At 48.7% G+C, this 13,303-nt stretch overlaps 1 protein-coding gene across 1 annotated transcript; it reads left to right on the top strand.

Moving 5' to 3' along the window:
- The first annotated feature begins 1,227 nt into the window (after positions 1-1,227).
- MUCL3 (mucin like 3) lies at positions 1,228-12,331 on the top strand. Its single transcript, XM_045077579.1, has 4 exons — positions 1,228-6,195; positions 9,118-9,235; positions 10,617-11,578; positions 11,913-12,331. Exons 1-4 carry the CDS (start codon positions 1,228-1,230, stop codon positions 12,099-12,101), a joined length of 6,237 nt encoding a protein of 2,078 aa, XP_044933514.1. The 3' UTR covers positions 12,102-12,331.
- The last annotated feature ends 972 nt before the right edge of the window (positions 12,332-13,303 follow it).

Here is a 13,303-nt window from a genome sequence, read left to right as displayed (position 1 = left end):
GCTGAAGGCATAACCTGAACAAAGGTCCAGAGACTAAAGGAGAGAGTGGGAATTATATATCATAGCATTCTGTGAATACTGGCTGGGGAGATATATCTAGGATAATAAAGGGATCCCTAGAGACAGAAGTGGACAGAGAAGCAAAGAAGAACATAATGGAAGTTTCTTATTTGCCTCTCTTCCTTCACAGGTGCTATTCAAATATTTCAGAAAACTGATGAATCCCCATCACCTGATCATTTGATCCCTTCTACTTCAGGCCTTGTTTATAGTACACCCTCTGATCATACTTCCCTTCATTCAGGCCACAGCCTTCTAGACATCAGTAAATCTACAGAAACCCATAAGCTAAAACATCATTGCAATACTACACACAATTTCAAACCAATTTATAAACCTACAGGTAACTCCCAAAACTCTACAAATGATCATATAGTTCATCCTACTTCTGGGAAAAACCCCAGAAATCAAGGAAAAGACCCAAATGTCCAGAATGTACACTCTCTTAATACTACTGACTCTACTAACACACATAAAGGACTTTCTGGTACAAAAGATCCAGTCCCAGCACCCAGGAACAAAACAGCTTGCCATAAGCCCAACATACAGAAAATGGGTACAGGAAACCAACATAAAACTGTAACACCTTCAAGAAACATCATCATTACTTTAAACAGTAAAAGCACTGCTTCACACAAGATCATAAGTCCTGTCCACAACTTGGTCAGTCCAGAGAGCAATGAAATACCTAATTCCTTCTCAGGCCAAAGCAAAACAACCACAAAGGTATCACCTGAGAGTAAAAAAATCCCAGAAAGGTCAAAAAGAGCTGAGGATCACAAAACATCTCCTAGTTCCAGAACTACAGTTCCCGCAGGCAAGACTGAGATGAAGACTACAGAACCCATAAACAGGAGTACATCAGCCACTGAGAATAACACACCAGTGCTAGCAACACTTAGAGAAGGGGGACATAGGACCACATCAGCTCATATACATATCACAAGATCACTAGAAAACTCACTGGAACATGGAAGAGGGGCCACATTGCTTTATAGGAAGAATACAGGAGTTCCAGTAGAGTCTACAAAACATGGAGAAGGGACTAAATCAACTGATAAGACCATCACAACAACCCAAGAAAACACCACCAAGAAACATGGACAGAGCAGCACTACACTCCGTTGAGCAGGAAGAGCACGAAATCCCCAGCAGGGTCCACAGCTGATGTGGGGGAAGACCACAGGAGCCCTGGAAGGGTCCAAGACCAATGTGGAGAAGACCACCCTAGCCAAGAGAAAGACCACAAGAGCCCCAGAAAGGTCCACAGAAGATGCGTGGAAGACCACAGGAGCCCTAGAAGGGTCCAACAACCATGGACAGGAGACCACACTAGCCAATGGAAAGATAACAAGATCCCCAGAAGGGTCCATGGGAGATGCAGGGAAGACCACAAGAGCCCTAGAAGGGTCTAAAGACCATGCCGAGACCACCCTACCCAATGGGAAGACCACAAGAGCCCCAGAAGGGTCCACGAAAAATGTGGGGAAGACCAAAGGAGCCCTGGAAGGGTCCAAGGACCGTGGGGAGAAGACCACGCTATCCAATGAGATGACCACAAGATCCCCAGTGGGGTCCACGGAAGACACGGGGAAGACCATAGGAGCACTAGAAGGGTCTAAGGACCGTGGAGAAAAGCCCACCCTAGCCAACGGGATGACCACAAGAGCCCCAGAAAGGTCCACGGAAAATGTGGGGAAGACCACAGGAGTCCTAGAAGGGTACAAGGACCGTGGGGAGAAGACCACCTCAGCCAACCAAAAGACCACAAGAAGCCCAAAGGGGTCCATGGAAGATGGGGGGAAGACCACAGGAGTCCTCGAAAGGTCCAACAACCATGGACAGGAGACCACACTAGCCAATGGGAAGATCACAAGGGCCCCAGAAGGGTCCACGGAAGATGTGGGGAAGACCACAGGAGCCCTAGAAGGATCCAAAGACCATGTGGAGACCGCCCCAGAAGCATCCACGGAAGAGGCAGGGAAAACCACAGGAGGCCCAGAAAGGTCCACGAAAGATGCGGGGAAGACCACAGGAGCCCTAGAAGGGTCCAAAGACCATGCGGAGACCACCCTAGCCAATGGGAAGACCAGAAGAGCCCCAGAAGAGTCCACGGAAGATGTGGGGAAGACCACAGGAGCACTAGAAGGGTCCAAAGACCATGTGGAGACCACCCTAGCCCGGGGGAAGACCACAAGAGCCCCAGAAGGGTCCATGAAAGATGCAGGGAAAACCACAGGAGCCCCAGAAAGGTCCACGGAAGATGGGGGGAGGACCACAGGAGCCCTAGAAGGGTCCAAAGACCATGCAGAGACTACCCTAGCCAGTGGGAAGACCACAAGAGCCCCAGAAAAGTCCACGGAAGATGTGGGGAAGACCACAGGAGCCATAGAAGTGTCCAAAGACCATGTGGAGACCACCCTAGCCAGTGGGAAAACCACAAGAGCCCCAGAAAGGTCCACGGAAGATGCGGGGAAGACCACAGGAGCCATAGAAGGATCCAAAGACCATGTGGGGACTACCCTAGCCAGTGGGAAGACCACAAGAGCCCCAGAAGGGTCCACGGAAGATGCGGGGAAGACCATAGGAGCCACAGAAGGTTCCAAGGACCATGCAGAGACCACCCTAGTCAATAGGAAGACCACAAGAGCCCCAGACGGGTCCACGGAAAATGTGGGGAAGACTACAAGAGCCCTGGAAGGGTCCAAGGACCGTGGGGAGAGGAGCACCCTAGCCAACGGGAAGACCACAAGAGCCCCAGAGCAGTCCACGGAAGATGCGGGGAGGAAAACAGGAGCCCTAGAAGGGTCAAAAGACCATGCGGAGACCACCCTAGCCAGTGGGAAGACCACAAGAGCCCCAGAAAGGTCCACGGAAGATGCGGGGAAGACCACAGGAGACCTAGAAGGGTCCAAAGACCATGCGGAGACCACCCTAGCCAGTGGGAAGACCACAAGAGCCCCAGAAAGGTCCACGGAAGATGGGGGGAAGACCACAGGAGCCCCAGAAGGGTCCACGGAAAATGTGGGGAAGACCACAGGAGTCCTAGAAGGGTCCAAGGACCGTGGGGAGAAGACTACCTTAGCCAACCCAAAGACCACAAGAATCCCAGAGGGGTCCACAGAGGATGGGGGGAAGACCACAGGAGCCCTAGAAGGGTCCAACAATCGTGGACAGGAGACCACACTAGCCAATGGGAAGATCACAAGAGCCCCAGAAGTGTCCACCGAAGATGAGGGGATGACCACAGGAACCCTAGAAGGGTCCAAAGACCATGTGGAGACCACCCTAGCCAGTGGGAAGACCACAAGAGCCCCACAAGGGTCCACGGAAGATGCAGGGAAAACCACAGGAGCCCCAGAAAGGTCCACGGAAGATGCGGGGAAGACCACAGGAGCCCTGAAAGGGTCCAACAACAGTGGACAGGAGACCACTCTAGCCAATGGGAAGACCACGAGAGCCCTAGAAGGGTCCACAGAAGATGCGGGGAAGACCACAGGAGCCATAGAAGGATCCAAAGACCATGTGGGGACTACCCTAGCAAGTGGGAAGACCACAAGAGCCCCAGAAGGGTCCACGGAAGATGCGGGGAAGACCACAGGAGCCCTAGAAGGGTCCACGGAAGATGCGGGGAAGACCATAGGAGCCACAGAAGGTTCCAAGGACCATGCAGAGACCACCCTAGTCATTAGGAAGACCACAAGAGCCCCAGACGGGTCCACGGAAAATGTGGGGAAGACTACAAGAGCCCTGGAAGGGTCCAAGGACCGTGGGGAGAGGAGCACCCTAGCCAACGGGAAGACCACAAGAGCCCCAGAGCAGTCCAAGGAAGATGCGGGGAGGACCACAGGAGCCCTAGAAGGGTCAAAAGACCATGCGGAGACCACCCTAGCCAGTGGGAAGACCACAAGAGCCCCAGAAGTGTCCACAGAAGATGCGGGGAAGACCACAGGAGCCATAGAAGGTTCCAAGGACCATGCGGAGACCACCCTAGCCAGTGGGAAGACCACAAGAGCCCCAGAAGGGTCCACGGAAATTGTGGGGAAGACCACAGGAGTCCTAGAAGGGTCCAAGGACCGTGGTAAGAAGACCACCTTAGCCAACCAAAAGACCACAAGAACCTCAGAGGCGTCCACGGAAAATCAGGGGAAGACCACAGGAGCCCTAGAAGGGTCCAACAATCGTGGACAGGAGACCACACTAGCCAATGGGAAGATCACAAGAGCCCCAGAATGGTCCACAGAAGATGTGGGGAAGACCACAGGAGCCCTAGAAGGGTCCAAAGACCATGTGGAGACCACCCTAGCCAGTGGGAAGACCACAAGAGCCCCAGAAGGGTCCACGGAAGATGCGGGGAAGACCACAGGAGCCCCAGAAGGGTCCACGGAAGATGCGGGAAAGACCACAGGAGACCTAGAAGGGTCCAAAGACCATGCGGAGACCACCCTAGCCAGTGGGAAGACCACAAGAGCCCCAGAAGGGTCCACTGAAAATGTGGGGAAGACCACAGGAGTCCTAGAAGGGTCCAAGGACCGTGGTAAGAAGACCACCTTAGCCAACCAAAAGACCACAAGAACCTCAGAGGCGTCCACGGAAAATCAGGGGAAGACCACAGGAGCCCTAGAAGGGTCCAACAATCGTGGACAGGAGACCACACTAGCCAATGGGAAGATCACAAGAGCCCCAGAATGGTCCACAGAAGATGTGGGGAAGACCACAGGAGCCCTAGAAGGGTCCAAAGACCATGTGGAGACCACCCTAGCCAGTGGGAAGACCACAAGAGCCCCAGAAGGGTCCACGGAAGATGCAGGGGAAACCACAGGAGCCCCAGAAAGGTCCACGGAAGATGCAGGGAAGACCACGGAAGCCCTAGAAGGGTCCAAAGACCATGCGGAGACCACCCTAGCCAGTGGGAAGACCACAAGAGCACCAGAATGGTCCACGGAAAATGTGGGAAAGACCACAGGAGCCCTGGAAGGGTCCAACAACCGTGGACAGGAGACCACCCTAGCCAATGGGAAGACCACGAGAGCCCCAGAAGGCTCCACAAAAGATGCAGGGAAGACCACAGGAGCCCTAGAACGGTCCAATGACCAGGGAGAGAAGACCACCCTAGCCAATAGGAAGACCACCAGAGGCCCAGAGGGGTCCACAGAAGATGGGGGGAAGACCACAGGAGCCCTGGAATGGTCCAAGGAGCGTGGACAGACGACCACGCTAGCCAATGGGAAGATCACAAGAACCCCAGAAGGGTCCACGGAAGACGTGGGGAAGACCACAGGAGCCATGGAAGGCTCCAAGGACCATGCGGAGAAGACTACCTTAGCCAACTGGAAGACCACAATAGCCCCGGAAGGGCTCACAGATGTGGGGAAGACCACAAGAGCCCTAGAAGGGTCCAAGGACCGTGGGGAGAAGACCACCTTAGCCAATTGGAAGACCACAAGAACCCCAGAAGGGTCCACGGAAGATGCGGGGAAGACCATAGGAGCCCCAGAAAAGTCTAAGGACCATGGGCCGAAGACCACCGTAGCAAACAGGAAGACCATAAGAGCCCCAGAAGGGTCCACAGAAGATGTGGGGAAGACCACAGGAGCCCTGGAAGGGTCCAAGGACCATGGACAAAAGACCACCCTAGCCAACAGGAAGACCACAGGAGCCCTGGAAGGGTCCAAGGACCGTGCAGAGAAAAAAACCCTAGCCAATGGGAAGACCACAAGAGCACCAGAAACTTCCATGGAAGATGCGGGGAAGACCATAGGAGCCCTAGAAGGGACCAAGGACCATGCAGAGAAGATCACCCAAGCCAATGAGAGGATTACAAGAACTCCAGCCAAATCTACAAAACGTGACCAAACTGTCAATAATACTTCTTCTGGTTCAAATAAAAAGGATATTACACATGAGGTGCCCATCGGTTCTTTTACACTCACCACATCTCACATGGAGCTTAGTTTCACCATATCAGAAACCCCGGACAACAAAAGCCATCCATATCAAAACAAAGATGGCTCACACAGAGGTCTTCATACTGGCGGAATGAGCAAGAATGATTCATTCCCTGCATGGGCCATAGTTATTGTGGCCCTGGTGGCTGTAATTCTCTTCCTCATGTTCCTTGGCCTTATCTTTTTGGTAAGGAAGAGGGATGCTACAGGGGAACGAACCCATGAGATAGGGAGTTGACAAAAGATTATGGATCTGAACCAGAGGGAGTAATTAGCTTAGAAAAAGAGGCACGTTCGGTGGTGGGGGGGGGATGGTAATAAAGGGGTAATAAAGGGGTGGTGGTGGTGGAAACTATGGGGAAAGATAGTGAGGCATGGGGCATGAACAATGTCATATTGGAGAGAAGTCTGTGGCTAAGAAGAAAAGGATGTAAGAGTCTTTTTTTTTTTTTTTAATTTGAGTGAGATCACAAGTAGGCAGAAAGGCAGGCAGAGAGAGAGAGGGAAGCAGCTTCCTGCTGAGCAGAGAGCCCAATGCAGGGCTCGATCCCAGAACCCTGAGACCATGACCTGAGCTGAAAGCAGAGGGTTAACCCTCTGAGCCACCCAGGCGCCCCCCAAAAAAGGATGTACAATAGGGAAAAATTGGGGGTTGGAGAAAGAATCTGGAATGTGAGAATAGGGGATATTAGGATAGGAAAAATTGGACAGAGGAGGGAGTTGGAGAAGTCTGGGACTTAATGCATGGGGTCTGGGGCTGGAATAAGGATCAAAGTTTGGTTGGAATCTTGAGAAAGGATGAAGCTAAAGGTCTAGGGTCAGGAAGAATAGTCAAAGGATTATAGGTATTGAGGAAAGCAAATGGCACAGCAGATGAAACTCATTCTTCCTTTCTCCTAATAACAGGTCTCCTATATGACAAAAACACGGCGTGCACTGATACAGAACAAGGAGGACGGTGACCCAGAGAATGATGGGGGCCCTAATTCCTATCCAGTCTACCTGGTGGAGCAGCAGACTCTTGGCACAGGCCAGATCGCTTCCCCACGGTGATTGTTTAGAAAGTGCCCAGCTCTTCCATGCCCTTCCTAAGATGAGGAATTAGACTCACAATTCGTATTTCCTGGACCCCAGGAAGGGCAAAGTACTGGCAGTTAACAGCATTAACCCATGGGGCGCCTGGGTGGCTCAGTGGGTTAAAGCCTCTGCCTTCGGCTCAGGTCATGATCCCAGTGTCCTGAGATCGAGCCCCGCATCGGGCTCTCTGCTCAGCAGGGAGCCTGCTTCCTCCTCTCTCTCTCTGCCTGCCTCTCTGCCTACTTGTGATCTCTCTCTGTCAAATAAATAAATAAATAAATAATCTTTAAAAAAAAAAAAAAGAATTGGTAGTACTAACTAAAGTTCCAAGGTTCTTGTGTTGTTTTGAAGGACAGTAGAGATACTAATTACATACAGTCTCCGTTAAGTATGTGTTCAAAATAATTTTAACATTATGTCTAGAAGGTAGAATCTGGACTTAAATCCAGGAACTCTGCCTCCAAATAATTCTAGAGAGGGGGAAAAAAAAGGATTTCTTAGAGTGCTTTTGGCCTCTTAGCCATAAAATGTGATTGCTAGGAGTCTAAAGCCTAACCAGTCATTGAATGATTCTTCATAATTCTGCCTCAGAACTGCTTCAGCCTCACAGCCATTAGGCAGATCTGCATCAGCCTTTTCCAACACACTCTGTCCCCTCCCGACTCTCAGACTCACTCATAAATTCCTTCATGTCTCCAGCCACCTCCTGTTTCTTTCAAACAGGTCTTAAATGTCAGGAATACTCAATCACCCACAAATAAACTGAGACGTTGCTTCTTCCACAAAGCTTCTTGTTAACAGTTATGAAGACATCTGCCTTTGGTCACACAGACTGTGCACTGAAATTTCCATCTATCAACTCCTTGGCCCTGGATACAAGATGCCTTCCCCATGAACTCCCAAAACCTTCTCCTCATTTGGGTCTCTTCAGTCATACTTGTTTAGTTGACTATGTATCCTTTGTTATTACATCTGTGTCCAGACCAGCATGACGTTTCTAGAGGACTTGGACTATATATCCTCCTCCCCAACAGACTTGAAGTCTCCTAATGTGTTATCTGTGGTATACTCTATTGAGAGATGCTTCATTAGGCTTATGAGAAGGAACACCTGAAGGATTCCATGGCAGAAGGGATCCCTCAGATTTCTCTGAAAACAACAAGAGGGAAATTCCTATGGTGGAGGATCAGAATGGGACCCTATACCACCCCTTCACCTGCTATAAGCCTGACAGATGGCTTATTCTATACATTCAACATCCCCCATGCTCTCAGCCATCATGCCCCAGAGAACCCAAAGATGTCTTCATCAACTGCTGGATCTCTCTTTCCATGTTTATTCAATGTGCATTGTTGAGTGCCTACTGCCTACCCAGCAATGTTCCATCTGTCTTCTGCCTGTAACCCAGAAGCCCAGACCTTTAATTACTGTTCTCTTTTGATTCTCATATTTCCATTTGCTTCAGAGATGTGGGGTACCACCCACTTAGCTCATTTCATTAGGGCTTTTTCCTTACCAAAACAGCCACACAGAGCTTCTTGACCAGGAAACAACGTCTTGCAGTAGAACAGGTTTCTGGCCCCATCCCTGCATTAGAGGGTGGGTCCCTTCCACTCTGGCAAATTTGATCTCCTCATGCCATTTTATTTCCTGCTCTGACCCAGCCAGTCCTGTGCCCTAACTAGTGTGATCATGTCATTCTCCTTTCTCACCTTCCTCTTGACCCCTAGTCTATTCCTTCTCAAATTCAGTATTATTTTTTAACTGCTCACAGTTGGCAGAAGAACAAATAAACTTCTGAACTCCTCCCCAACACATATGAAGCTATAAAGGTCCCTGCAGCTCTTCCATAATAAAGAAAAAGGCAAGAACATTGTATGGAGGAAGCTTAAGTCGGCATCTAGTCTTCTACCCAAGCTCAAAGTTCTTCCCCCAAACAAGCGCCTAGTAGACCCAAGCTCCTGGAAGCTCCAGTCTTTATCTCTTCACCTTGAACTCTCCTTTTTCAAGAATTCTATTCTTTGCCTTCTAGATGGCCACAGCTTGGATTCAGGCACTTTACTTTCCAACAACTAAGAAGATCAAGATGCAGAAAGGAAACAGTCTCCTTAAGTATTGGTTACTACTGCATCTCCTACTTTTAGAAACCGGTAAGTGATTTCCTTTGAAAGTGGGTGATCTCAGAAGCTTCAAGGTGCTTTGGGTGATGCTGGTCACTGTCAGGACTATCTCTGATTCTCTTCTATAGAGTGGGGAATCATCATTTTACCCCAATCACTTTAGTCTAGTTAGGTATCATCCAGGAGGCAGTCAGAGCACAGTGGTTAAAACTGTAGACTCTGGTCTCAGACTGCCTGTGTATGGGTCATGGCTCCACTGTTACCTGTGTACTTCAGATGACTTGCTTAATTTCTCTGTGCCTTGGTTTCTGCATTTATAAAATTATAATAACCTGTGTGGTTGGCTGGGGGTTTAACTACTAAGAATGGGAAGAGTTGACTGTGGTGTCATTCTTACTCTTGGTCATCTCAGTTTCTTCAGTTTTATTCAAGATTCTGATCTTAACCCCAATTTGTACCACACTGCTGAAAAGGGGGGGGGGCTTCCCAAAATAGAGCTAAAACTCTAACCCTATGTTGTTCAATTAAGCCCAAATTAAAAATACATATGTGTGGAATGAAGTGATAGACGCCCATATTCCAGTTAGTGGTAAAATGACCCACAAATTAATTTTGATTAATTTGAGTATCTTTGTCCTTCAGTATTGTGAGGGGCAAAAAATAGACACAACATTAATTCTGTCCAAGTCTCCAAGAAGGTTGAAAGATTCCCTACACCTTATAGCCATTTGTCCTGGGAGATCTTGTGCTTTTAAGCTATATATGACTTGTGCTTCTTTGGCCTCTGCCGTAGAGATCAGTAGACCCTGGAAACTGAATGCATATAGACTCACCCAGTCCCTTGTTGAAAGGCCACATATCAAACTCTGATTAATTTAATCTAGAATAGTTTGCCTAGGAATCTTTTTTATTAATAAGCTACTCAGACAATTCTGAAATAGATGTTTTCTGAATAAAACTGAAAAATATTTTTTCAGAAGGGAGCAATACTACTTTAAGAATGAATTAATCAATATATACTAGTTTCACAGGGCTTCTACAATTCCTTTATAATACTTCTTATCTGTATTGAATCTTATATAGTAGAATATAGAATAAGCTTAATACCAGTGGCACTAGGTTATATCATCCTGGTGTTGGGGCTGGGTGGAGAGGGCAATTTAGCATGGTAGCTGAAAGGGCAGATCCAGTACCCTAAGTATAAACTCCTGCTCGACTACTTACTATCTGCATAAATATGGACAAATGTTAACATTTCTAAGCCTCAATTTCTTCATCTTAGCTGTTGATAATAGTAGTATCTAGTTCATAGTGCTATGGTGAGCATCCAATAGAATTGTCCATGTAATGAATTTAAACAAGCATTGAACCAGAAAGTATTTACGCTCAGCATATGTTTGTCATCATTTAGGATTATCAACAGGTGAAACAGCCACATCAGGTGAGAATGAACACAGCACAATCTCTGGAGGGATGAGCACACTTGTCAATACTGGATTTAGCACAACCTCTGGTGGAACAAGTATAGTCTCCAACACTGGATCTAGTGTGACCTCTAGTGGAACCAGCACAGCCTCCAGCACTGAATCCAGTGTGACCTCCAGTGGGGCCAGCACAACCTCCAGTACTGAATCTAGCACAGCCTCCGGAGGGACCAGCACAGCCTCCAGCACTGAATCCAGTGTGACCTCCAGTGGGGCCAGCACAACCTCCAGTACTGAATCTAGCATGGCCTCCGGAGGGACCAGCACAGCCTCCAGCACTGAATCCAGTGTGACCTCCAGTGGGGCCAGCACAACCTCCAGTACTGAATCTAGCACAGCCTCCGGAGGGACCAGCACAGCCTCCAGCACTGAATCCAGTGTGACCTCCAGTGGGGCCAGCACAACCTCCAGTACTGAATCTAGCACAGCCTCCGGAGGGACCAGCACAGCCTCCAGCGCTGAATCCAGTGTGACCTCCAGTGGGGCCAGCACAACCTCCAGTACTGAATCTAGCACAGCCTCCGGAGGGACCAGCACAGCCTCCAGCACTGAATCCAGTGTGACCTCCAGTGGGGCCAGCACAACCTCCAGTACTGAATCTAGCACAGCCTCTGGAGGGACCAGCACAGTCTCCAACCTTGGATCTAGTGTGACTTCCAGTGGGACCAGCATAGCTGCCAACACTGCATCCAGTGCAACCACAGGAGTCTTTAGCACACATTCTCCAACTGGAACACATACAACTTCCCATAGGGTTGGCACGAGTGCTACTACTCCAGTGAATGAAATGATACCCAGTGGGTCCCTGAAACCATGGGAAATCTTCCTCATTACTCTGGTCTCAGTTGTAGTGGCTGTGGGATTCTTTGCTGGGCTCTTCTTCTGTGTGGTGAGTGCCTGCCTACTATGTAGGAGAGTGTCTTGGGAAGGAGTAGCAGGAACATGAGGAAATGGGGTATGAATAGTAGTGCCACCAAGTTGGGGGAAAGAAAGACTAGGAGTATGTTACAAAAGAGAAGTAGCAAGTTAGAACTGGAAGAGCCAATCAATGTGCTGAGCAAACTATTGACTTGAGGAAAAGTCAAAAGAAGGAATAAAGTGTAGAGGAAGAAGTACTAGGTGAAGGAGGTGATACAAAGGGAAAGAAGATTCCAGAACAAGTCCATGTTAAGGCTTGGGAGAAGAGGATATGATTCTGAAATGATTTGCCCTTCTTTTTCTAGAGAAACTCCCTGTCCCTGAGAAATGTCTTTGACACAGCTGTCTACCACCCCCATGGCCCCAACCTTGGCATGGGCCCTGGAGGGAATCATGGAGTCCACCACAGGCCTAGCTGGAGCCCTAACTGGTTCTGGAGGAGACCAGTATCTTCAGTAGCCATGGAGATGAGAAGGGGATACAATGGGCCCTGAATGGCCCCTGAATCCAGAGTGCCACCTTTTTAAGGAGGAAGCCAACCAGGGAGACCAGGGATCTGAGTGTCCTTTTATTTGTCCTCAGGAGTCCCCTCCCAGTTTTGTCTGGGTCTCTGACAGCCCTGGGGAAGACATTCCCTGTCTCTTGCTTTTACTAAACTGTGGAAAGAGGACATTCTATTGGTCAATTATCTAAGAAATAAACACATCCAAAATTCATGATGGAATCTTGTATGCACATGAGTGAATGTCTACAGTGCTGAGTTGAATTTCCCTGTTCTATGAGAGAACCTCCATGCCAGAACCCCTTGGCATTCAAAATCTCCATAGTAAAATCCAGAAATTTCATTCCTGCCTTCCCCCCTTTCTCTAATCCTTCTTGTCCCAACAGAAACACTGTGTTTCTGAGACTCACCAGACTGATAAGGGAATTGAACTGGGAGAAATGAGAAGGGAGGGCAGGTGCGAGGATTCTACAGGCTCACTGCTTAGGCATGTGGTACACAGAGATTATGTCATGGTACATAGAGAAAGCAGAGCAGGATGAAGTGGAGTTGCAGGATGAAGTTGCAATTACATGTGCTGTGGGACAAGGCACATTCATTCAAAATCATCATTTCTTGGGCATTTACCTTTGCTCTAGACCTGGTCTACTTGTCAGAATAGAGGTGCAATCTGACACTTTTCTCTCTCACCGTGTTCCTTTCAGAAACAGAGAGTGTTTCCTTTTACCAAGAGAAAGACTTTTCAGCTTTAACCTTCCTGGCCAAGGTCTAATCTTTCAAGAGGTTCAGAGCAGAGACACCTGTGGTAAAGCCTGTGATTCTCATGAGTCCCCTCCCAGAAGAGCTGAACATATCACTTTCATGGGTACAAGGGTGAAGTCCACCTACAGGTCTTGAAGGATAGAGAGGAACTACTTTGGAAAGTTGAGTTGCCCCAAATCCACAAGGCAGTGACAGAAATCCCACTGGGGACAGGATTAGTAGTTTATTAGAGGATTCACCCCAACTTGTAGCGGTGGAACCTGCTCTGCCTTCCAATACTTACTTGGTTTTTCTAATGTGAGAAAGTCAGTGGATGGTCAATGAGGCCATGCTAAGCCCTATTCAGGACCATATCATCACCATTTCACTTAAAGGGATTAAAAGGAGATGCTGAGTTGAGCAGCCTGAAAAGATGTCTTCCACTGGTGTAAA

The sequence above is a fragment of the Mustela putorius genome, unplaced genomic scaffold (assembly GCF_011764305.1).
Source record: "Mustela putorius furo isolate JIRA1106 unplaced genomic scaffold, ASM1176430v1.1 tig00000203_pilon_pilon_pilon, whole genome shotgun sequence".
Taxonomy (NCBI): domain Eukaryota; kingdom Metazoa; phylum Chordata; class Mammalia; order Carnivora; family Mustelidae; genus Mustela; species Mustela putorius.
The sequence above is the reverse complement of the archived record's forward strand: the minus strand, read 5'-3'. Positions and strand labels throughout refer to the sequence as shown.

Bases quoted from the DNA above. Each gene is read 5' to 3' on its own strand.
- MUCL3 (XM_045077579.1), top strand. From the start codon at position 1,228: ATGTGGGGGAAGACCACAGGAGCCCTGGAAGGGTCCAAGACCAATGTG. The intron at 6,196-9,117 runs GTAAGGAAGAGG...TTTGCCTTCTAG, and splicing joins TCCTTGGCCTTATCTTTTTG to ATGGCCACAGCTTGGATTCA. The intron at 9,236-10,616 runs GTAAGTGATTTC...GTCATCATTTAG, and splicing joins TCTCCTACTTTTAGAAACCG to GATTATCAACAGGTGAAACA.